This window comes from Lepeophtheirus salmonis, chromosome 7, assembly GCF_016086655.4.
Source record: "Lepeophtheirus salmonis chromosome 7, UVic_Lsal_1.4, whole genome shotgun sequence".
Classification (NCBI taxonomy): Eukaryota; Metazoa; Arthropoda; class Copepoda; order Siphonostomatoida; family Caligidae; genus Lepeophtheirus; species Lepeophtheirus salmonis.
The window spans coordinates 27,192,218-27,219,532 of record NC_052137.2 but is presented as its reverse complement, the minus strand read 5'-3'; the positions used below and the strand labels follow the sequence as shown (position 1 = coordinate 27,219,532).

Below are 27,315 nucleotides of genomic sequence, written 5' to 3'. Positions count from 1 at the left end.
TATAATCGGGAGGTTTATCGGAAGGCTTAGTAGGCATAATTTTTTAAAAGTTCCGACTATTTTTTTATAAGTAAATAAAGAAAGTTATATAATATGTATATATGAAAATAAAATATAACCAACCTACCAAAGAGAAGAAGACCAATAAAAAACAATGACTTGCTTTACCCTAGAGATCTCAGGAGATATTTTAACCTTTTTGCGGAACTATTAATGACCAAATTTATAGGATTTTAAACGATGCAGATAATGCTGATGAAGAGGAAATTGACTCATTTTATGATTCTGATACTTACATCATAGCTAATGAAGAGGTTAATACGGAAACAAATGCATAATATGCTTCATTTACTCCTGAAACGTTGTTATTATTATACTTCGAAATTTTCACTTTGATGATAATCTCAAAGATGACATGAGAGATAAAGCATATAAATTAAAAACACTAAATGTCTATCTGAACCAAATGTTTACAAAATTTTGGTCCTGCAATTGTAAAGCTCTAACACAAAGGCATGGAGTCGATCTCATGAATCAAAGAACTGGTTCATACCACTAAGATTCAGTCATCCCCACCATTTTATCCAGGAATCTTCTTCGATCTTTTAGGTAAGTATGCATAAATAGCTATATGGGTTACAACATTAAATATCCAAATAAATCCAAATCACTTCTTGACTTCAAAGTTGTAATTGACAAGAGTCTGATTAAATATTATCAAGGGTGTAAGAGTGCAACCCAATCGTCTAGACCAACGAAAAGAAAAAATGTATTTGTTATCATGCACAATCATAGTATACATATTCCGGAGTTTGAACAAAGAGAAAAAGATGTGCTCACTGTGCAAGTAAAAATATAGAAAATCGAACAAGTCTTGTTATATGGCTTATAATCTTGCTTTATGCCTGGTAAGAGATAGAAATTGCTTTGATATATTTCACAAGTGAAGCAGTTATTATATTAATATTAATCAATTTTTCGTGGTAGAATTATTACTTGCTTCATTTAGAAATAAAAATTATATAAAAATAATTAATAAATTTTAAGAATTTCACTCCAAAATCTAACTTTAGTGTTTTGTTTATATGTAGTATAAATTATTCTTGACACCCAGAGGAATACCAGAGTCCCATCAAATTCTGGCGAGCCTATTGAAGTTATTAAAAATAATAATTATAATTAGTTCTAATATGATCAAAGAGATCAAGAATTGACTATAATTATCTTTGATTTTCTTTTAAATTCCTTGTGGGTCTGAAAGGGTTAAATGATTATTAAAAATTTAAAAAAAAAATATTATTTTTACAACAAGAATGACAAAATTATATATTTTGGAAACCCCACACTCATGTTTTTCAGATTTTTATAAAAGGATTTATTTTATTTAGATGTCTTATATTCATGCAAATATTTTTATCATTTTAATTGATAACAAAAAGAACATTTACAGGGAAAATTTGGTACAAATAAATGAAGACGATAATGAAATTGATCTATGAAAACAGAATCCAACTCTGATTTCAATGTTTCTCTCAGTCTGAATTCTGAAATATCTGTTATAGTAATTTTTGCACCATTATCGGCCTGTTTAATTTTTTACCCTCTTACATCCCTCAAATTAAAAGTAGGACTAATAAATCTTATGTAACAGGGGTTTTTGTGATTATATAGTGCTTTTCTTGATTCTCTATCTTGTTCTGAACTCGATATATATCCATTTGCAGGCTGAAAAATGATGAAAAAGATACTATTCCTTTGACCCTTATAACTTAAATTATTTTAATGGATGTATTGTTGTGTTTTTTGTAATAATGTTTATCTCTTTGACAATCAAAATTGTGCTTATATGACATTCTTATTTCACGATTGTCATTATTGAGTCCACATTTTTGACAATTGATCTGGACAACTTTATTTCCAAAATTTGAGGCACAAAATTAACAAAACCAAAATTTCGTATAATTAGCTTTTACAGAATCAGAATAATAAACATCATTCTCCTTTTCCGACACCTCACATGCGTTTTCGACTATATCTTAGAAAATCTGTGAAACAAGGTGTATTTTCTCTTTGATGCACGCTCCAACAATGCTGAGTCAAACAATCACAAAACTGCCCCATAAGTTTTTTACGAGGGAACTCTTATCTTTATAACGGATCTAGTGTAAACCAATAGTAGATATATGACACAAGATACATATTACTAAAGTTATCATTAGAAAAACAATGGATTTCTTTTTACTACGCTTATTTTATTGAACGTTACTAAAATATCCATTTGTATGTTGGAGAATTACTGGCATAATAAATAGTTGAAGGATCATAACGGTGGGTTAAATAAAAAATAAGAATATGTTGTATTGAGTTGTGCATCTATTTCTAATTATTCTCATTTTGCAAAATAATAAAAAATATTTTTTTTAAATTGAGCTTATAATTTGATAGAACAACAATATTTATAGAAATGCATTTTTTTTATTTAATGCAATATGGATCACTCTCAAAAAAGATATAACAGGGGCGTCCGCAGGGGGTGGGATGGAGGGCCTGCAGCCCTCCCCAAATCAAGAAATATTTCCTTTTTACAAGAAAATTTAATATTTGATATTTTTTTCAAAATTTTATTTCTGTAGGAATAGCTATGGATATTCAAAATGATTTCGTAAAATTTAATAATTCATTTATGTAGGAATAGCTAGGGATTTTTGAAATTTTTTTCCAAAAAATTTAATATTTGAAATTTATTTCCAAAAATTAAATTTTTGTGAATAGCTGTAGTGCTTTGATATTTTTTTGTAAACAGCTTTGTATTTTTGGTATTTTTTAATAAATGAAATGTTTTCTAAAAAAAAAATATTCTCAAATTTTTTACAAAAAATTTAATTTTAAAAACTTTTTTCTAAAAAAAAAAATAGATAAATAAAATTGAAAAATCTTAATTTTTGGAGCAAGTTTCCCCAACAATGTAATCCTGTGGATGCCCCTTGATATAAATATAATTTTAGAAAGGAAAATAATCATTATTTTTGTACTTTCTTTTACTAAAAGAAGAATATTGATTGAATTGATATAATGAAAACGATTGGATTAAGGAAATTTTATATTTGTTTCTTCAATAAGGCTTTGGATATATTATAAAATATATTTTATGTGCATGTATTGTACACATTACTCGCTTTAATATGAAAGCAGGGTATGAATCAATGTTGTTGTTTTTTACCATTAGTAGATTGTATCTGAGTATAAAAATAGTGGACATATTTTACTAACATAATATAAAAAAAAGGGACTTTGTATTTTTACGTAACAACTAATCAATGACGTCATCCTCGATTTTACACCTAATGAAAAATAAAATAACGATGACATTGATGTTTATTTGTAAGTGTTACACTTCCCAATACAAATGATAATATTTATTACTGTCTTTCAAAAATGAGAAAAATTATGAAGACATATAACAGTAAAGTGGTATTCTATGGAATTGGCTGGAGATAAAAAAATGAGTGAACACTTATCATCCTCAAAAAAAGATGTTATTTATTACATGCTAGTGTTATAAATGTATTCAGCTCTCATACCTTTATTATATAGATTCTCATACTTACCCCAACAGCCCGTGGGCTGGCCAAAACCTGACACCTCATAGCCTGACTTAGCCGAGAGCCAGATGTTTATATCCCGATTTACCTTTGATTTAGATATGTCAGATAAAAATCTATTTTTGATACTCAAATAAATGAAAAATAATTACAGAATTAAATTTATTTAAATTTGTTTTTTAATGCAAAACACAACAATATTTAACTGTAAGGGTTTATTTGATATTATATATTTCAAATTTAGTAGAATTGACTATGTTTTGTTTAATTTTTATTTTTTTAAATGAATCGAATTTGCCTAAATTATACATATTTGCTTAATATAGTCATTTTTTAATGATGCGGATCTTTTGATTATTTATTTATAGCCTAAAATTTTGCAACTTCTTGAACTTTAGAATGTAAATTTAAATAGTTTTTTTTTTCTATAATATGAACTTCCATAATCGAATAGTTACTATCATAATATATGTAAAGGATTGCAGTGAAGAAGATCATATCAATAAAAGGTATCCCTGAAAAAAGTACGTTTCTTCTGACAAAGAGGTTAAGATTTGTTTCAGGACAATGGGATCAAACATAACAAGTAAAGGAAAACCAGACGTCAAAATATCCTTCCGAAAGAAAATAAAAGATGATATAAAAATTGAAAGAATATTTCTCTTATATTGGACTCGAAAAAAAGCATATACACCAACTAAGACGCCACACTCATTAATGATGATATAGGTACAATATTTCAAATAATATCATGAAGGAAGAACTGAGAAAGAGAAATCCGCTTTTGGACAATTTCCTAAACACTAAAAACATCAACAAAAGGCTATAAACATAAACAGTCATAATTGAGGTCAATTTTTGACTCTCTTCTAAATTCAATGCAAGCAGATATGGAATTCAGAGTCGGCTTCGGCTGAAACCTAACAGAAAAGGAAAAAGTATCCCGCACATACCTTCGAAGTAAAATCCTGGCCATGACATTAGAAACTGCTCGGAATCGATGGATGAGTTATTTAGATGCCTTTTAAGTAGGAGCTCAACAACAAACAAGAAGTTGTATGGTTTGAACAACACAAATATTAACGAAAAAATAGCATCAAATTCAATTTTTAAACTACAAGCAATTATTGCAAGTGCTAGGTTTGGACAACAGGGGTTTAAAAGATCCTTGTCGACCACATCTCTGAATGAGTTTGAATTTTAAAATTGTATTGAAATACCTTCCTGGTTTATTTTAATAAATACCAAATATATTGTTTCAGTAAATTCAAAAAGCAAGAGCAGACATGCTACTTTGACAATGATTATATTTATAAATATGATTTATTACTCATGTTTAAGTTGTCGTATTTAAAGATAAATCAAATTTTTCTCAATGCAATCTTTTTTTCTTCATCTGTAATACTTAATCATAATTAATCTTGCATTTCATATTTATATAGTGCTTTTTTGTAGTCTATCTATCGTAAAAACCATTTAGCAGATTGCACAACTCGTAATATTAAGGCAAGCTATATACTAATTTTTGCTCCTTTTCAATTCTGAAACACAATCAATTTACAATATTTCCTCTCTTTGTCGACACTAAATACTGAAATATAAAAATTACCTTAACTTTTCACTGCTTACTTTATCGTATTTGATACAAATTTCATAGGGATTTAAAAAAACTTAATCTATATGAAACAAACTTCAAAATTTTCATATATCAAAGGAAAACCCTTAAAAATTGAAAAAATGTTTTAGTTTTATTTCTATTAACAATTAAAATAAACGTTCCTAAAACTAGAGCTCCTTGGACAGAAGCAATGAAACTGTCAATGAAGTGTTAACTTACCATATCTATTACTTCTTGATCAGCCTTTGTTATCAACAATATGATAATAGTTGGTAATTCGTAAAAATGGGTTTGCTTTAAAAAAAAGGTATTATAAAAGCTATTTATCAAAAATTTTAATATACGATTAATCCCTATAGAGGACATTTATTTAATTAAAATTATTAATTTTTTTTTATAATGTAGCTTTAAAAGCATTTAAAAAAAACAAATAAAGTCATTTTCAATTCTGTTTTTATAAAGTAAATTTTGTCTTCTCTTTTTGGATATCAGCTTCATGGGAACACATGAGAAGGCAAAATTCCCACGAAGATTTTATCTTTCAATAGGGGACAAATTATTTGCTTGGGCCAACATTTTTTCACTGTAAATATATTTCTTTTTTAAATTCATTTCACATTGCTTTTTAATCAATACGGATACATATTATGAGTACTACCCGAAAAACACTATTACTTAAAGGTTAGCAACAAATTCTCAATAATCTGTCAAAAACAGGATCCAATTAAACACTGTTTCTCTACAAAAATAGAAAGTTTCTCATGTACTTATTTACATAAGTATCCAAAAATGGTCATTTTTTTATAAACTTCTTATCTAAGAATATTTAGATATAGGCAACATTTCATCAGTAAAGTAGGCAGTAGCTTCCTTTTTCTTGATTTGTCTGTATAATAGAAAGTATTTGTACAACTGCTTTTATATAATTATTATAAGACCAAAAAAAGTACAATATCAATGCCATTATAAGGTTGTTCATTCCATATTCATAAGATCTACATAAAAAAAACCCATTGAGATGTGCGTCTATGTATAGTTTATGACCTTATATATTACATCATTCGTTGCAAATACCTATGCAATAAAGTTCTATAAAATATGTATTCAAAAAGTTTGTCAATAAATCGATTCCTTGCTTCTAGCCACTAAACGAATAAATTAATAATTTATTGTACTTCAGCGAAATTTTATTTTGTATTATCTTTTTCTAGAAAACAAGATCTTTCATAAGATTTTTTGAAATTATCTACATCTCCTTCCTCAAAAATTTTACTTCATTCAATAAAACCTCTAGTTCTAAGAAATTGCCCAAACCTTTAACTGCATCACATTGACTACGTGTCTGTCTAATCATATACAAATTTAGATTTTGTGAGGATTCATTTAATTCTATGTGAAATTTCCAAAGCTTTCTTTAAGCTTTGAGGCTTAATTATTACTACTTTTTCGTAAATAAATCCTTTTAGAGAATATATATTATATATTTTATAAGTAACAAGCTGATACTCTTTTTATCAATAATTACACATAGTTTAAGCCGGGAATTTGGGGCATTAAAGATTTATCCTTTTGTTTAATGGCACTTACAGCCCCATCAGGTTACAAAGCTTCTAATTTAACTCTAAATTTGGAGATGTAGGCTATAATTAACTTTTATTGAACCAAAGAAGAATTTTTTTATATTGTAAAAAAAGATATATTCTTCATATGGAAGTAAGTGTATAGCTATCAGCAATAGAGTTATATAAGAATACGTACAATAGCTCATAATGGAAAGTACAGTCTTTGAAATTTGTATTAAGGCTGTAAAAAAGTCCCATTCAAACATAAATATATATTTTTAGGTGAACTAAATGAACCCCACATTGACTCACGTTCATGCATTATCTCTGACTATTTCAATAACCTTCAAAAACTTAGAAATGGACTTTCAACATATTGTAATTTAATAAATAGAAAATGGACACAAAATAAGATTTGAAGAAGAGATTTATTCTTTGTCTAAAACTTTTTCAATGTTTTTGAAGGAAATGCCTAAAACAATGATATCCAAGCATACTTTCCAAAATAATTATCCAAATTGCTCCTTAATGAGTTATGTTTACAAAATTAGAAAAGCTTTAACAAAATTATGTGTTAATGAGAATGTATATGAAGTATAGAAATACATTTTTCTAAAATGGAAAAAGGTTCTCAATAGTTTTAGAAAGTATTTGACATATGATTAGTTTTGTAGTCATAAGTCAGTCCTCATTTAAGACAGAAAACTGGAGTCTCGTTCTGTTTAGTCTCGGTTATGTCCAGTTTAGTCCTGCATATCAGTCCTAAAACATATAAAGTTTCGTCTTTGATGAACTCACTTAACTTTATTTTACTCTTTTAAACTGTTTTTGTACGGATAGTCCAAAGGAACGATCTCAATGACTGATAGCACTGGGCATCCCACTAGACTGAACTTGACCTACACAACACTATATGTGATCACAAGTAATCACAAGAATATTATAGAAGCATCTTAATTAGATGAAAAATCAAAAATAATATTAATAATGTTCCTTTAATTTGTTAGAGAGAGTTGCACTGATTTAGTATCTATAAATATTATAGTATTGCAATTACTTCATATGCCCTATGAATTATCTCTAAAGTCCTCATAAACAATGAATACTTCATTCTTTAGGAGCGCCCTTAAATCAAATCTACCCAGATGGAGTTCGTAGAATAATTTGCCCAGAGCGCATCGTAGACTGAGCTACGTCACTTCATGTATGATTTGTTATATACTTGTATGGTTTTAAAGCGTGCGGTATTTTTTTCTAGTTGATAATTTGAAGAGTTTTTTTTTTCCAAAAATTATCATCATGATTATTTAATTATTGATAATTATGTATAATATAATCGCTAGTACATTTGCTCATGAAAAAACTGAGGCTCAGGAGTTGTAAGCTTAAGTCCTTGTTGGACTTTAAGTAGAAGCGAAGATCGACATTGGAGTAAAATGAGCCTATATATTCTTGCTTTATATGGAGTGTAATTGGTGCATATTTCCTTACTGATATTTCATATAAATCCTTATTTTTTAGGTCCAGTCCATTCTTAGGACCGTTCCTACCGGTCCTTGGAACTGGCCCTTAAGAACTTTCGATCCTTTGAACCGTACCAGTACTAGAAATGCTCAAAAAAATATAAAGTACATTTTATTGACGTCATCAAGGACCGAAATTTATCAGTTTTAGGACTGAACTGGACAGGGCTGCAGTCTTCAGTCCTAAATAAGGACTAACAAAAACTATATTTCCTTCCTCTCACCACTGATTGTAACTAAGCTGTCGTTTCTTATAGTTTGACACAACGGCCGTTCATATTTCATACAACTCTAAAACGAATTTTTGAGTAGAGGGGGAATATTCCTTATGCACTTTACACGCAGTATAATTAGGAAGGGGGGGGGAAATTCCTTATTGTACATGTTTTGGAGTGGGGGTTCATGTTCCCAGTATATTGATGAAGCAAAATGTAGAATACAAAATATCAATTGACATCTTATTAAAAAAATGCTTTTGTTAATCGACTGAGTCAGATAAATGTAAGATGAAAACTTTTCATAAAAATATTAATGAAATCAAACAGACAATGTATAATTAGCTTATATTGTTGATCAAATACCGTAATGGGTATTTACTATATCAATAATAGATTAATTATTTAATTATCTTGGCAATTATATTTAATGGTTGCAATTTATAAGTTATTATATTGTTTTTCCGATGAAGGAATGATTAATGATAATGCTTAGAATAATTTACAATTGATATCATTATCTACTTCCTTCCATTAAACGTACGCTACTTAATTTAACTTATTACAAAAACTTCATTCCAAGTTTAATAGAAATACAAGGTTAACCCATAATTTTCAATTTGATGTATTTTACCGACTGCTGGGCAAGAAAGACCGATTTTAAAAAACAAAAAAACATGTAACAGCTCATGCACAATAACGTTAATATTGAAAAGCGTGGTGTAAGTCAAATATCACTCGTACAGAGTTTATTGTATAGCCTTGTATTTATATCAATCTTTATTCATTTCTGTTAGCTTAGAGAGGGTTTTGGTTTTCATTTATTTTATTTTAAACAATCAGTCAAAGGATAGTTTACTTTAAAAAGTGAATTCTGTACAGAACAATTAAAATACTGATGAATTCAGGATATTAATTTTAAATTAAAAAAATTTAAGGTTAATAAATACATATGACAATTTATTTCCCAAAGTTAAATTAGTAATTCACAAATCTTTTGAAAACTATTTCAGCAAAAAAAACCAAATCCTTGAGGTGTCTCCCTCTTAAGACACAAAAAAAAACTCTATAGAAAATGATGTTAGACAGCTTAAATTGATATTAATAGATCTGTTGTGATGTTATAATTTTAAATTGGTGTGGTTTGTTCAAATCGGGTATGTAATATGGGATTGATTCCAGAAAAAACAACAATATTAGGACTTATATTTACAAAATATATATTTTCTGTGAATAAATATGAATATTTGAAATTTTTTCCCAAAAAATTCAATTTTTCGTTTTTTTCAAAAGTAATTAATTTTTCATTCTTTTTCAAAAAAAAATCCAAAAACTAAGCCCCCCAAAAAAAAAGGGAGAGAGAGAGTCAAATAAACGTGTATATAACATTTTGGATCCCTTCCTGCCTTCCATTTTCGAGGCAGTTGATTTGAGTGTTTTACTTCACTATGGATCTCTACATGTAGAGTTTGGGCCTTTTGTCAGTTGAATCTGATGAAAATACTTTCATAAATATATATCTTGGACAGCCAAGGTATTGAGATCTAAATTTGTTCCAGAACTTAAATCCTCACGCAGTACATCTTTGACTATTTCATAAAATAAAATAATTGTAGAATCATAAGTAAGGTTATTCATCTTTTTCTTGATGCACTTATCTCTGCTGGATTTGTAATTAATCATACAATTAACTTATGTAGTAAAAATAATTATAAATAAAATATGTAGCCATATATGGATCGTATGAATGTCAGTGCGTCAATTGTTTGTATGATGTACACAAAAGGGCTGGTGGTAGGTCATCATAAGTAAAAAGATTAATGGGAATTAAACCTGTATATATCTAATGTTAGAATGTACCTTTGTATATAATATATTTTATTATTATCAATAGAATTGTCCATCAATAGTAACGTCGTAAGTTGATAATCAAACAGCTGGTTATTCCTGGGTTAAACTATATAACTAGACTTAGAACTTCCGTGGGTTGTGCACCACTTCAACGGGTCCTGTGATTTGCATTTTCATATCCCTCCAAAGAAATACGTAACATAGGAGGGATGTCAAAATGACGTCCTCAGTCGTTCTGGGTGGAAACATATATTGTGCTATTAATAATTACTCTACATACTTTATAGTTAGTAAAATTTAAGTGATTGGTTTAATAAGAAAAGTCATTAAATTACAGCTCAATCAAAAAAATAACTTTTTGTTTATTTGCAACTAGCGGCATTGTCCGGAATAACAAATCATCGGCTAAAAGACAAATTTTGATTTCATAATATAGAAAATAAACCCCCAAGGAATTTAGAATAATGTGACACTCTGTTTTTCATGAGAACAACCACACATAACTACTCAATAGCTATCTCAATTCATATGACGTAGATTGAAATAATAATTATAAGATTACGGGATTTTTTAATTTTTATGATTTGATGACTAATAAGTACTTTAGTCTCTATGGCCCTCACAAACAAAAACAAACCAACTAGTGTTCACGGTATGATCATACAAAACGCATGCGAGAGTTTATTTATTTTTACATGTCAGCGTTTATATTTTATTTAAGTCTTTAAGTACTGTCAAATATATATTAATTATGATATAAATCAGAGTGCAATAACCAAATCAAACAGAAATACTTATCTTTGTATACAAGTACATACCTTAAATATTTTCTTAATACTACTAAATTGATTTTTCTTGAAAATAGTTATATGCCATAAATCAGGGTGCACCATATCTAATGGACCCTATATACACGCTCGATGCTATATTCACACGCCTGTAACGGCTTATTAATGCAACTACATTAAAGATTTCCTAGATCAAATATATATTTATGATATACATCAGGGATCATTATATATACACAGTGCACTTTGTATACTCTTTGAATGCTATATGCACATGCCAGTAATAGTTTATTAATACGAATTCATTCTTATTTCCTAGTTCAAAAATATGCACTTTTATAGGATACATCAGAAAGCACCTTATGTATAGTGTGCCCTGCAACAGTTTTTCATACATTCAAACATAAATAAAAATAAATTTTGCTGTACCATAAGGGTTACAGGAACTAGGGATCTCGTTTAAACATCTCGAGCCGTTGTAGTATTAAAATGGAATCACCCACTTACTAAAACTTTCTTCGGGAAGCCACAGTCAAGCCTCCTGAATCCTTTTTCAATATTTTCATTGGATTGATTGTTGAAGGATGTTGCAATGTAACCTTTATTGTCGAAATAACAATATATGGCATCACAAGGGTTAATCATTAATGATAGGACACTAGCAAGAGACAATAGACGTAATATGGTCTTACACTTCATACTCGTTCAATGCAATAAAGGAACTTATGATAAAAATCAACTAACGTCATTTTTCCAAACTGCAAGTTGGCAAAAAATAAACACACACACACAAAAGAATCAAATGCAGAGAATTGGAAAGAAAAAACTACTCTCCGTTTATAGTCCTTGTCCTCCTTTCTATTCTACTGTGTTTCAATGATCTTCCTTAATGAAATGAATGCTCGTACAAACATGATATTTATGCCAAAAATTTTCATTTTTTAATATTTTTTTCTGTTTTTATTTATCGATTTTGAAAGTTAATAAAAAATTAGGGCTGTTTTTGAGAGAATTGATATTTAATGTTGAATTTTCCATTTTTCATTGGCTCAACAAAAATAAGTTTGAACTCGAAGAAGTCTTCAACAGCTCAAAGTTAGAGAAATGTTATTAAACAAAACTTATTATATTATATTACAAAAGATACACTACCAACAGATTGTAAAGTTATTATAAAGATTATTTAGAAATGTAAATTGCATACAGGTTTTTGGTATGTATTTTCAAGGTAAAATGAGTTACTTTTGTATAAAAGTATTTTTTTTTATATAATACAAAGACATAGAATAAACTTTTTGAATAAAATAAGTCTTCATAATCTTTTATAAATATATATTTTATGATCTCCCTTAAACTACACTTTTGTATGAAAATTTATCAAACTATGAACTGTTGAGGACTTATGAAAGTTCTAACTTCTTTTTCTAGAGTCAATAAAAAATTCGGCATTCAATATCATTTTTCTCAAAAAAGACTCTGTAATTTTTTTTAAATCTTCAAAGTCAATAAATATAGATATCTAGGTATAATAAATAGGCCCCAAAAGTTTGGGAACAATTATGATAAAAGAATCATGTTTTACAAACTTCTATATCTATACATTTCATAAGATTGTATTCTTTAATTTAAAAAAAATGTGGCTTGTCATCAGAAAAACAAGCTAGATGATTTTTTTTTACAAATTTGAGTGTGGATTAAATTGTATTGTTCAAAGAACTATTTTAAATTTATAGCAATTATTTGTTCCGGTTAAACCACTTGGATGTATTTCTAATGCCAATTCAAGTAGCCAAAATTCATCGTCACATTAAAATAATGAGAAATTGATAGATTTACCAATTTAAGGCAATTAAATCAAATAAAGGTTATTTTTTTAATTTATTCTACTAATTTGAATAAAAAGCTGATGATTAACTAAAATATGCCTATGCAATATTGGTCGATAAGTATATATTAACAAAAAATAAATTTGAATTTTTCCCTTTCTTCATTTTTGTTTAAGATTTTTTTTATGTTGATGCACCAAACATATTTTTTTATAGTTTGACAAATTAAATAATTTTTACATATTAAAATATTATGAAGCTTCTAAAAAAAGTGATGTGTTTGTAAGTGTGATACATTTTCTCAGAAATAATACAAATATGTAATAAAGCCAAATTTAAACTCTGTTTATACATTTAAAAACACAATTCCTTTAACTAAAACGTATATTTTATGATTTAAATAATTAAACTTGTTATTGATTATTTAAAAGTAAGACACATAGATAATAATAAAAAATGAATTTTTGTTCATTCAATATGATTTTGTGATATTATTTGTACTTTTTTTAAAATATGTTTTTAATTGGTAAGATGGAGTTTACTTATTAAATATAAGTAAATACAGTAGTAATACAATTACTTACCATCTGGCATAAGAATTGTCTTCAAAGTCCATATGCAAGTATATTTCTTTCTTTAAAAACAACCAAGGCAATAACCTACGCACCTGAACTTCAATAGAACCGAGCTCATTAGAGCTTTCGTTCCATACAAAATTATTGGATCGAAGTTATTTAGATATTTTAAAGTTATTTGTATTCTTCAAATAATCAACTATCTTTTTTATTGTTTATTGTTATAAGATTTATTATCTATTATGGATATAAAAGATTAGGAAAAGTACATGATTGATTTAAGTACTATAAATACCAATATGATGATATAATATATATAAATGGTTATGCATTGTGGATATATATTATTTCGAATTTTAAAATACATGTTCAAAGATTAAACAGCTATCGAATTACAAATGGTTTTGTTTTGAAAAAGAAAAGAAAAGAGAGTGGACAGGTGAGCACTTGTTCATCCTTCCCTTAAAAACATTTTAACATAGCATATACATAACATCTAACATAGTGATTATAAACAAAATCAATATATCACAATCTTAGTTCTCCTTTGTTTTCAACCGACAAAAGGTTCAACATTCGATCAAGGACTCTGTCAAGGCCCAGAAGGATCTTAGACCTATTTGAGGGTGCAGCGTTTATTGCTAGATAGACTTTGCTAGTGTTGTCAGGGAGAGGGCTGGAGGTGTTGTAGACCCCCCCCCCCTAATTAAGGAATCTTTGTTTTTACAAAAAAATTTAATATTTTAAATTTAATTTAATTTTTCAATAAGATAAAAGTCTTAAAAAAGTTGGTTTTTTCGATTCCAATCAAATAGTTTGGACAAATCGTGCCGGTATAAAATTCTAACATGGAACCGGATCTTTAAAAATCAATGTAATCCTTCTAGCATAATTATAAATGGATTTATCTGTGTTCTTGTGCGTATGCTCGGTACAAGATGCACAATAATGGCCGCATGGCGTTTGTATTTGGAGGAAGTTTTTTTATGTTTTCTTATACAGTTTTGTCTGCTTAATCTGATGAGCACTCTTTCATAAACATATATTTTAGGATTGTCAAGATATTTTGGTGTAAACATTTTCTGGATATAAATACCTCCGAAGTGTATACTTCTTAAGTACTCATTGGTATACAAAAAATATGTAAGCATTATAGAGTCAAAAATATATACCTGTGTATAATGTATATGTGTATATAGAAAAATCCATTAAATTTTATAAATTAATGCAAATCACTATTTTGTTAGTGGATATAACTTTGGCATAGTTCAAAATTTTACAGCAATATGTCAATTATATAAATATTTTTTATTTGCTCATAAAAAGTGCCAATTTTTTAGTATTAAAAAAATTTCTTGTTTACAGTTATAAAATTATTTATTTAATTTTTTTTTCCAAAATCAAAAATTTAAATATATATAAGTGTAGTTAAAATAAATCCATTGTTTTTAATAGTTTTTTTTTCATAAGTGTTAATCTACTTGACAATCAAGACAGTACGTATATGACGGTTGAATACGACGATGTTCATTATTTATACACATTTTCGACAATTGACCTTCCAGAGTGTGGTGCATCATTTCATCGAAGTTCAACTATCAGAATCAACAGAATCAACGAAACCAAAATTGCAAGATTAACCCTTACCGTATTAGGACCATAGATACTATTAACATTTTCAGCTGTTTGGCTTGTTCAAAGAAGAATTGAATAATATAACGTATTTTCTTCTAGCTCATGTCCATATTTGACGCTCAAACAATCACAAAACGGTCATAAATTTTTTTCAAGTATTAAATCTTATTTTTCTAAGGCCACGTAGCATAACCAAATCTCTCTTATGCAACACAAAATATACATTACTATATCCATCTATTGAAAGAATAATTTTTATTACTTTAGCCTAATGTTGCATACATATATTTGAGTCAATTATATGCCTTGTTTTCAAAGCTGTGGAATGAGTTAAGATATCCATACATTTTATTCATAGATAGAACATATATTTGATTTATAATTGTAAATCCTTTTTAAAGTCAGAGAATAATTGATAATCGACATCAGAGTAATTTTGGCCATTGTCCTAGGTCACTTCCTTCTCCCTCCTCCCTTGTCACAGATGATTGTAGCTAATATAATTAAACTTCTTGGCATGGAAGCTGCTCATCTCCAAAACCTTCTTCAAATGGTCCAGATTCCCATTTTGAATTTGGTTTCTTTCACTAAATATTCATCGCTATGTATTAGGCTCCTTCCATAGCTCATAACAAAATGCTAATTTTTTCAACTTAAAGGCCTTAGAACTCAGAGTTGGATTGATTTACTCATCCAAGTGGTCTTTTTTTAGCTGATTTACTTTCAATAATGCCACAAGCAAATTTTAGTTACATACTTTGCCTCATGGAATGCCCCATATATATATAAAGACATTCAAGAAAACATCTTATCAAATTTTCAACGCTATATTTTTGTGTATATAAGCATTTATTTACAACAATAATATAATTTGATACACCATATTTGCTCAAATGAATAACCAGTCTACAAATATTAGCATAATTTATATTTTTATCACAAACACCAAGAACAGGCTTTGAGTATGAATAAATGATTTATTACTCTCTGACTTAAAATTTATGATCTAGATGATTTTTGCAGTAATCGAACATAATAAAATTGTACTAATGTTTAGGGTATGTGCATTTTTTATGTATTAACTATGATTATTTTTATATATAGTTACATAAAGGTACATAGAGAAAATAAGAATTTTATTCTTTGAGGATTTTGTATGTTTGCAAACAGACATAGAAAAAACACTTATTAATAGTACATGAGTAAACTAAAAAACATATATTATCTGCTAGGTGGTGTGAGAGTCTATAGTATGTTTAAACTAGCTGTTGGTTAAGAGATTAAGAAATTGGCAATTGCTCAGAATAATTTGCATACTGCTCTCTATGTGAGTAGTATACACCTAACATATTGGGTGAAACGTCCCTGGGCTTCAGACATGCATGCCCCTATTTTTTTATTGGCTAAATTTTCAGTTAGTACTAACCTTTAAAAGACAGTTTTCAAAATTTCATGACAATAGTTTGTGAGGTTTTGTCATAAGTGTGACGCTACTTTTGTTATTTACTAAACAATGGATCATAAACCATTACGTGTTTTAATTTTACATTGTTTTTTGTATGGGAAAAAATACCGTTTGAGCTAAGCACTAGCTCAAAAATTGTTATAAAGTGCATAAAAATAAATAGTTTTAATAAAGCCAATTTTGAACAAAAAATGTGTTTTCTTTGTTAAGTCCAGGACTTTTTAACACATTGGTTACATTATCATTAGGGGTGTTGTATTATTTTCCTGCAAGAGGGTGCCCCTCTCTGTTGCTATTTTTACAAACAACGCTAATATTCCGTTGTAATAATAAGTTTATTTCAATAGTTAGAGACGTTATATGAGCAAAAAAAAAATGTTCAGAAGAAGACAAGTGCTGAGTATAACACCAAAAACGCCATCATCAATGTCAAGCATAGAGGTGGAAGCACTATGTTTTGTGTGTGTTTCTTTGCAAAGGGAAAAGGACAACTTCACTGCATGGAAGGGAGGATAGACTGACCCATATACTCTTTAAATATTTGGTGACAATATAATTTTCTGGAGGGCAGGGCACTGAAAATAAGTTGTGTAATGGGTCTTCCAGCAGGACAATAACCAAAAATATATAGTATGACATCACATAATTGGCTCAAGAAGAAATACATTTAGGTCATAGAATTAGTTAGCCAGTCTCCCGACATCTATTCAATTATGAGAAGGGAACACTTACAAAATCGGAAAGGGATGGAATACATATTTCATCTAATGTATATATATATGTACATATGTATATGTATTAATTTTCTTTCAATTTATTCTGATTCAAAAATGTGTCTTACTAGTGATATACACGCATCGACAAAGAATTATTATTCTATTTCTAAATTATATAATAAGGAAATAGTCAATAAAGAAATACATATGTATGATACCCCCTTTATAACATATTTAAATTTGTAGTCAAAAACATGTTTAAAATAAATAACTTTGTTGATTCTACGCTAAATCTTTTTGTAAGTAGTTGGATAAATATCAAAAATAATATACTATAATTCAAAACTGAATATAGTACCTTTTAAGCTAAATATGAAGTAAATAATTTATTGAAGTTATCTCTAAATTCTTTCATAAACGATTTCATACTATTTGAATAACATACACATACTCCTTGAAACTTTATAAATAAATATCGTATATTTATACGTATATGTTTATACTGTAATAAATGAACTAAACTTTTAAAGACTTTTCAAAAAGTAATAGCAGCTACTAATGTGTTCTATTAATATCTTGAGTGGTACTAGCTTTAACATCATTACCTAAATGGTAGGTTAAAATGTTTGGAATAGTGAAATTTTTATTTTTTAATATTTCGTTTAACGTTTTAAGAAAAAAAAGTGAGAAATTCTTAATTAATATGTACAATTTATTTCTTCTTGATACGCATGACTCTATTTAACTGTATTTAAGAAGTTATTCAAAAATCCCTTAGGGATATTTTCATTGTCCTATTCCATTGTTCATATGTGCATTGTATTTTAAAAATATTTGAAAGATACAAAAAAAATCACATAGAAAAGGGTTGTAATCACCAGGGAGGGGGTGGGGTAGAAAGTATGAGTATTTATCAGTCCATTAATGGTGAGTATTGTTGAATCGGTGAAGTATATTTTACTATATATGAGTCCTAAGTACCGATAAGTATATGCTTCAGTCCTAAGGTCCTATTTATCGTTTTGATATATCATTTGCAGACATATTTGTTGTTAAATTATGGGATAATATCATGCAAAATTATATTGACATATTCATATTGGTTAATGTTAGGTTTACATGGATAATAAATCAAGAAAATCGATCATAATTATTTGTATAATAGTTATTATTTGTTATTATTGTAGAACCAATGTGGATTTACCCAATCTGAAATACTAAAAAATCGTCTTTACCTTAGAAATTGGAGCTTTGAAATGTATTTACTGAAGGGTAGACCAACATAAAGGATAACGTTTGTATCCTTCAAGCTTTTCTAGCTGTTTCTCTCAAAAATAGATGGAAACAAGGTCAATATGACAGATAAATTGTAAAAAAATTGTTCTAGCCTTTCTGAGTCTCCAGACTTGAACAGCAGAAGCACTACTGGGAAATTAAATATAGGCCATCACCCTTTCTTTCATCTAATTCTCCCTCTACAGGCAGCTGCTATCGTATCCATGATTATCCTGATTATATTTAGAAACATTATCAGGAAATGTTAGGTTCATATACATTTTTTCAAATCTATTCTACTCTCTTTCCTTAAAAATCGAATATCTTTCAAATTGCTTATAAATTTTATTAACAGTAAGATATTTCCAGTGAAAAAAAATTTAAAATTATGTTTCACTCTTCTCACCCTACTGTCTAAAGGTTTATTCACCTAACTTCTATATGAATTACTAAAATAAAAATGTATTGAAATGATAATGAGCTAATATATCACAAAAAATACTTATAATAAAATTTAATATCGAGACCTTATTAATTACAAAATATTCGCCTCTTTCTGGAAGCCATTATTTTGAATTGGACAACACTTTTGTGTAATACTGCCCCCAGTATATCATTTTTACTTTTATTTTGATATTATATTAAGTTAAGCATTAAGAACGACAAATAAACATAAATTAACAAATAACAAATGTTTTATAACGATTTATTTTTTTACTTACAGTGTGCGAATTAAAGTTGTGGACTTTAAATAAATCTAGATTACTTTAGAGTGAGTATTTTGAAAATCTAGGCTGTAACATTGAAAGTAGGGACCATTCCATTCAAAAAAGAAACTCTCAAAAATCAAATGTTTTTAACTTGGAGGCAAAAAAGCAAAGGGTGTATGATTTACTCCACGCCAAATTGATTGTCAAGGAAATCATGAAGGCCATAGGATGCTCCTGGAGTCTTGTTTAACAGATACAAAGCATGCTGGATTCAGGTCAGAGACTTGAGAGGTCCCTTGGTAGTGGTAGGCGACTGAAAATGGGGAACACATGTACACCGCAATCACCAGAAGTCCGACAAAATTAAGAGGCAGCATATCAAGACTCTCAATCTCATTGATTGGACTGTGATGAGATTTGTGAAGGATTAAGAGAAGGCATTTTCTTTACAAAGACATTGAAAACTTCTTTCATCAGCAACCAAGGCTCACTGGGTCAAGAAAGGTCCTAAATTATTGACTCGGTTAAATCATAATAGGTCAACAGTTCACATCTTCTACCTAGAATATTCCCCATCGACTATGCCAATTGTAGCATAGTTGAGAAGAAAGCCAGTGCTACTCATAACCATAAACGAAATTTTGGTGACTTCAAGGCCTCTGTCGATTAGCAAGGGGCAGCATGTCAAAAGATTTCATCAATAAGTGCTGCAGCACCTTGACACCCTTGTCGGATGCCCTGGTAGCATATAAAGAATATCATTTTGAAAAATAAAAAATATACATATATCAATAAAGAAGTATTTGATAAAGCCTCAATTTTGTTCTCCTTTTAATTCTTGCAAAAGATTATCCTATTTGTTCGTTATAAAAACGTACACCATTTTAGCTCACACACTGTATATATATTGTTAAATTAATTAACATATCCCCTGTAACGGGTTAAAACAAAGTTATTATATAAATGTGTATTCCTATGCATTTTCATACCCATTGGTTCATACGGATTCATTTTTACCAACCAATTGTGTATAATGACATTAAATGGGAATATGAATTCATAATAAACAATTTTTTTGTTATTTTCAAATGATATAAAATCAAGTAAACAAGCAAGAAATAATAAAAGGTATTTAGTTACATAATACATTTTTTTACATTGCCATTATATAGGTACAAAAACAATGTGTTTTTTTTTTGAAAAGTGTATATTTGTATATATTTAATCAGATTAGGGGTAATTAATAGGTGAACGAGACTTAAGGTCCGCATTATTTTAAAAAAAAATCAATTAATTTCATAAAAACAGTGAAAGGTTATCAAAGTAATTAAAAGAGTGATAAATGATTACAAAATTATGTAAAAACTACGTTAAAGTACTTGTTACAATGATAACGAGTGTTAATCAGACTAAATTGCGTAAACATATACTAAGGCCAAAGGATATATTATAAAATCCCCTTTATGTAATTTATTCGAAAATTTACGATAGTTCAAACATTGCAACTGTCGAATTTTGAAATATTTTAGTTATGAAAAGCTAAAAACGAAAATACATTGTTGTCAAATAGATGTAATACCACTCTGGTAAGTCTATTCAAAAAAATTAAAACGAGCGTAAAAGTGTAAGCAACCATTCTCAAATGTAAATAATATATAGTCAAATCTGGAAATATGAAATTTTGAAATAATAAAAATTCGTTTTTAGTCAACCTTCGCTCAAATATACAATTTTTTTCTACATAAAATACTTTTCATAAAAAATACATGAAATTAAAAATCCACATGTACTCAACTTTTTTCCCCATTTTTGTTATCAACTTCATAATAATTCATGAGAAACAAGAATTTAAATATTATTTTATTAATGTAAATTGTAACCTAGCATCAACATGTTAGGTGTGTTTATTTTTCTATTCATTTCACATTGTTTTTCAAGCAATTTGAATACATATCATGCCTAAAAGCTAAAAATCCTTGATTATCTGTAAAAAGCAGGATATAATCAAATATTGGTTGCCTTGTAACGGGGAGTTCAAAATAACTTATTTTCATAAGTTTATGACGATTATGGTTTTTTTTTATCTGAAAAATAGCAGTTTTTATTTGGATTTTCCCTCATATAAATATGTCAGATAAAAAAATAGTTATAATTTCAGAAATAGGATATTGTGATCAAAGAGTCTTGATTTTTAGAAGAAGTAGCTATTGTTGAGTATCTAGAGTGGTTGGAACAATATCCCTCAATTAATGACACGTCTATCTTATAGAGTGATGATCCGATATCTTTTGAGTTCGTATGTAAAGTCGTAGTTATCTACCAATAAACGGAATATGGAGACAAACCTGACTTGTACCTTTTTCATGGAATTAATCAAGTAGCTTCTGGAAGTACTATAGATCTGTTCACTAAGTTTGGGAGGACATAATCTTTGTAAAGTTTCATCATAAACGAAGGGTAACAAGTTTTGAAATTTCTTAAATTTCTAATTAGTTCTGAATGGCCCTCATTATAATTTATAACCCCCATAAATTTCAGATTACAAGAGAAGTAAATTCCTAAGTTAATGTAATCATTTACTATTTTAAAAGGAATGCTTTTTTGGTGAAAGATAATTTTTAATCGTTTATGATGAAACTTTACAAAGATTATGTCCTCCCAACCTTAATGAACAGATAAATATAGATTTGGCTATGATTTGATTTTTAATTTCTAGACTCTTGAAATTTTTTGATGACATAGTTAATGTTAGGTTACCTAGAATATCAATTTATAATCTGTAAACTAACAGGCACATAAATGGGAAAAGGGAAAAGTTGTTTTATCCAAATAAAATTTCACTTAACCGAGAATATATACTAAAAAAATAAATGATAAACTAAACATAATCATATTTAATTTATCAAGGTTAAAGTGTTTCAACGAATTGGTATTTAAGTTTGTGGAATTATTTCATTAAAATTTAGGAGCCTTTTTTTTGCATTCCTTTGTATTTTTTCATTTCTTGTACATTTTTATAGACCGACTAGCGTTATCCAACTTGCTTATCAGCAACCATCGAACTTGAAACCCTCATATCTTTCTAATCACAAATTAACACCATATAGGTATTACTAAGTGGTCCATTAAAATATGAACACTTTGAATCTTAATCTTCAACAACAAGGTAAAATTTATTAATTGACGGTAGAATTTGAACCAAATTAATAATATAAATACAAGTGTGTCTGAGCTCTCTTAATCATTAACGTAGCTGTTCTTAATGGCAATGATGGGTTCAATGGACTACGCGGTATATTAATAACACGTAGTTTTTTTTTATAAAATAATAAAGTTTTCACAAATTTAAACTAACAAGTGAGTTACATAGGAAAATTATTCAAATTGTAAAAAATTAATCCAAAGCTATTTCTAGTTTTACACTTATACGTGGTCATTCTACAAAAAAATTCTAAAGTATAAATCGTAGAAACTTGCGAGGAACTGAAGAAAACCAATTTGTCTCCCCTATGGTTAGGTACAAATATGTTTAGAATCAGAGATTTATATCAAAGTTTCCAAAAATCCTATAACATTTTTAAAAGGAGAAAAAAATATATTATGATCTAAAATAAAACCAATGCAGAGAATATATTTAAAGTAGTAGAAGGATGTTCGAATGCCTAGATTTGCACAGGATTATAATCTAAACCATTCTCTATGTAGGATAAAAAGATTAGGTATAAAAAATTACCACTCTCAAATAGCTATTTCTAGTTTTACACTTATACGTGGTCATTCTACAAAAAAATTCGAAAGTATAAATCGTAGAAACTTGCGAGGAACTGAAGAAAACCAATTTGTCTCCCCTATGGTTAGGTACAAATATGTTTAGAATCAGAGATTTATATCAAAGTTTCCAAAAATCCTATAACATTTTTAAAAGGAGAAAAAAATATATTATGATCTAAAATTTTATTACAATCAGAATAAAACCAATGCAGAGAATATATTTAAAGTAGTAGAAGGATGTTCGAATGCCTAGATTTGCACAGGATTATAATCTAAACCATTCTCTATGTAGGATAAAAAGATTAGGTATAAAAAATTGGGTCGTTGAACAAAAAAAGAAAGACAAAGAACACACAAAATATGTTGATCTTTCTTTCTTTAAACATATATATTTTCAATGGTATTTGCCAAACTGAACCATTTTTTGAACAAAATTATGATTCATTACTTTGATAGACGAATTTATTTTTTATAGCTTTGAATGTACTTAATAGTTAATGCTCCAATTTCTTTTCACTCTTATGGAATTAATACGTTGAAAAGGAGAAAAAAAATCATATACGAGTAAATATGAAAAGATCTTATCTTTGATTTTTTAATGGACCACAAACTAATTTCCCTCAAACTTTACCCCATGTTTTCTAAAATATAATCACGCATACATAAATGTACATAGTTGCATTTTAGTTAAGTTATGAAATATAAAAATTTGCTCTGATGCATATATGTACTATTATTTTGACGGAATAATGTGGGTATCGGATATATATAGGAGGTTGAGTAAATGTAAATTAAAAAGAAGATTAAAAATGTATTCATATAAAAATATGTTTTGTTTTAGACTCAATTCAATACTGAACAACCTGAAACCTCAATATCCTGGTAACCCTGGGACATATTCCTATGAAAGTTTGCTTGTCAAATTTAACAGACAAAACTGTGCTAGTATATATATATACAAAATGATTCTTTTTGTCCAGCTCATACGAACACTGTGCGCCCATTATTGCCTCAGGGCTTTGATCACTCATAAAGACGCCAATAACTTTATCGATAATAATGCTGGAGAGCTTAAATTCATGTTAAAAGATTAGGTGTTATTTTATAATTTTAATTGGTGTAGTTTGACCAAATTGGGTGGTTGGAACCGGACTTATTTCGGAAAAACTGGCAATTTTAAAGATCTATATGTTTTAGGGGAACGGAATGTGGTCTCATAGTTCGCTGGATCTGAACCATTGGACTACTATGTCTGGGGTGTCACAGAAAGTGAGTCCAATAAAAGTTTAATTCACTCTTTTGACTTCTTCCAGGTATTGTAGCTACTATTTTATATATGTAGTACTTACATCTTCATCAACACTGATGGGCGCTGATTTGAATCCCCCAATTAGAATAAAGTAATGAATATTCATAGAAAATTGTATCATGAAAAAAAAATTATGTTTTAACCATAAGAATAACAAATTCCATTTCGTCGAAACCCCGAACTTCTGTTTTTAAGCTTAGTTATATTAATAATATATTTTTATCAATGCCTTATATTTATAAAAGTATTCTTGGAATTTTAAATGATATTTGCGAGTGCAAAGTGGATGGAATAGTTAAAAAGTAATAAAAAATATAAATGATACTTTTTTTTCTTGATAATTGTTCAACTGTTTATTATGTAACTAAATATGCATTATTTCTTAGGCTTCTTTGGTATGTTAACTAATGTTAGAAAAAAAAAGGATATCCAGAAAAGATTATTTTTTTGTCAAATCACAGACTCAGATAAGGAAAATAAAATACCAAATTTTTTTAAACTAAAATAGCTAATTTATATAATTATTTCAGTTCCAAAATGGAAGCATTTTTGACTATATAATTTATAGCGAACGTGGATGCAAATGTATAAAAATGCAAATAATCAGAAAATACGAAAGCGATAATTTGATACACTATTACATAAGTACCAATTGTGTAAATGTTTGAGTGAACATAATGTTTTTTATGAATAAAAAATATTTTTTTTGAAATGAAGTTATTGGGACAACAATTGATAAGAAATGAAAAAAAGAGTGTAGTATAATGTGTGAATGATAGCAGTGAGTACAATTAATATTTAAATTTACTTAAAAAGCGCACAAATAGAAAAATAAAACTTACTGTAATACTCCCAGAGCCGGACATGTTACAATCAAACTTCTTAAATCCCTTCTCAATGTTGTCGTTGGATCTATATTGACTATTGGAGGAAGTTGCAACGTAGATCCCCTTTGTGTCTAAGTAGCATTTAATGGATTCACAGGTTTTAATCATTACAAGTAAGACACTTGCAATAACAAGGTGATTCAGGGTTCTACTCTTCATAATCGGACAATTTTTTTTTTCTATAAAACTTGAGCTACAAATCGTGTGTCATTAACAAAGAAAACTCTTTTCCATAGTTTTTATATTTTCTTGATTTTTTTCACTAGGATAAGAAAAAAGAGATTGTTCAAGAAGAGGAGGATAACTTCAAACTGCTCTCTTTAGTTCTATATACCCCCCTCCCCCAATACTCTTTATGGTGCTTTTTATTAAACTCACTACTCTCTATTACCACTCTATGAAAGAGGCGCCTCAATCTGGCTCCTTTTTCCAGCGTTACTATTTTTCTTATACATACAAGAGACGTACGCTTTGTTTGATATTGCATTTATGTAAAAATGTTTCTTACTATTAATATAATAACAGATCAAAAATAATTGGAAGTTCTGGAGTAAAGCTTTTAAAATAAAGTAGTAATCCCCGCCCATTAGCTGGGTAGATACATGGTTAACCTGATTTTTTATCCCCAAAGGAGATGTCGCTTCTTATTAGAGGTCAGAGAGTGTTAGTATATCACTTTTCATTCCCTTCACAGAATTCCCCTTGATAATTCCATTATAAGAGTGAATTCATTAAAGCTATGTTGTGAATTAGGGAGTAATATTCAACACTCCTGCTCGAAAAAAAAAAAAAAAAAATGGGATCACTTCGACAACTACCTTGTACAAATATTAATCTTGTGGTCTTTGTTTCGACACTTGGTTTATTGGTTTGACCTAGGGTTGTAAATTGTAAGGTTTTTTGGTATGTTAAAAAAATCCTGAAAATGAACATGTCAACCATGACAATTTAAATAAATTTTGAAAGGGAAGTAGTATAGCTGTCATGACGGATTCATTAAGTCAGCTATGCGATAAAGTAAATAAACATAAGCTCCACACCATATCGAAAAAGGACATGGGTAAAAATGACTCTGTTCCGATTTTCCACTCACCACTTAGTCCAAATTGTACTTACACTTTAAGCTACATTACATAATATCAATGAATTGTAAGGAGTGAGGGGTTGTGTATATATCCCACATGCCATAGCTGTTTGCAGCAAAGTTTCTTTCAAGCATTCTACAAATTGACGGGAATGACTAATTAATTTTCGGTATCTTTATTTTTACTGTAACGAAAAATCCTATTATTTTCATCACTACTTTAAGTTCTCTCTCCCTTCGTTATATATATCTTTATTGTAAGAAAATGGTACAGATCATCCGTCCAATGATTTTGGTAAAAATACGTATTCTCATGTTGTCACTACAAGATGAGGTAATTATAATTATCAATTTAATAAGAGACTACATTTGAAAGGGAACTTTAAATAATCCTCTTTTGTTGTTCTTATTTATAAAAAGGATGTAAATGCTTTTCGTTAAGATATATTAATATTTGAAAAAGGTGGAGAAAAAACCCGATACAAAATGGAGTGAATAAAGAGCTCTCTTTAAAATTTAAATTCAATTATCCCTTAATAGGAAAAGTAACTTACGTATTACATTAATTAATTAGATTTAACCATGTTCAAGAACTTAATATTGTGGATTGGTTATAACAATTTAGAGAAATATTTTACCACTGTGTGAAGGATAATCCCTAGGATAGGATAACTGGGGAATGATTTCCTCAATGTAAGCATATTTGAAGGATAGTAATTATATAGCAAAAATGGTTGCTGAAACCTATTTACTTCCCCTAATTATACCATATTAAGGAACTCTTGTTTGCTTAAAGTTTGAAGGATCTAAAACTCAGTGCCAGAAAAGTTGTAATTTTGAACATATAAAACACTATTGTAGGCGAACATGAGCTTAGAAAGGGTTTTATCTCAGGGAGAGAAA

The 27,315-nt window shown here is 28.5% G+C and overlaps 1 protein-coding gene across 1 annotated transcript in view; it reads right to left on the bottom strand.

Moving 5' to 3' along the window:
- Window positions 1-25,645, bottom strand: part of LOC121122086 (uncharacterized) — a 60,517-nt gene extending 34,872 nt beyond the window's left edge. The window contains exon 1 of the mRNA XM_040717098.2: window positions 25,284-25,645. Coding sequence (XP_040573032.1) covers window positions 25,284-25,487 — 204 coding nt within the window. The 5' untranslated portion in view covers window positions 25,488-25,645. The remainder of the gene's footprint in view (window positions 1-25,283) is intronic.
- Window positions 25,646-27,315: the final 1,670 nt, after the last annotated feature.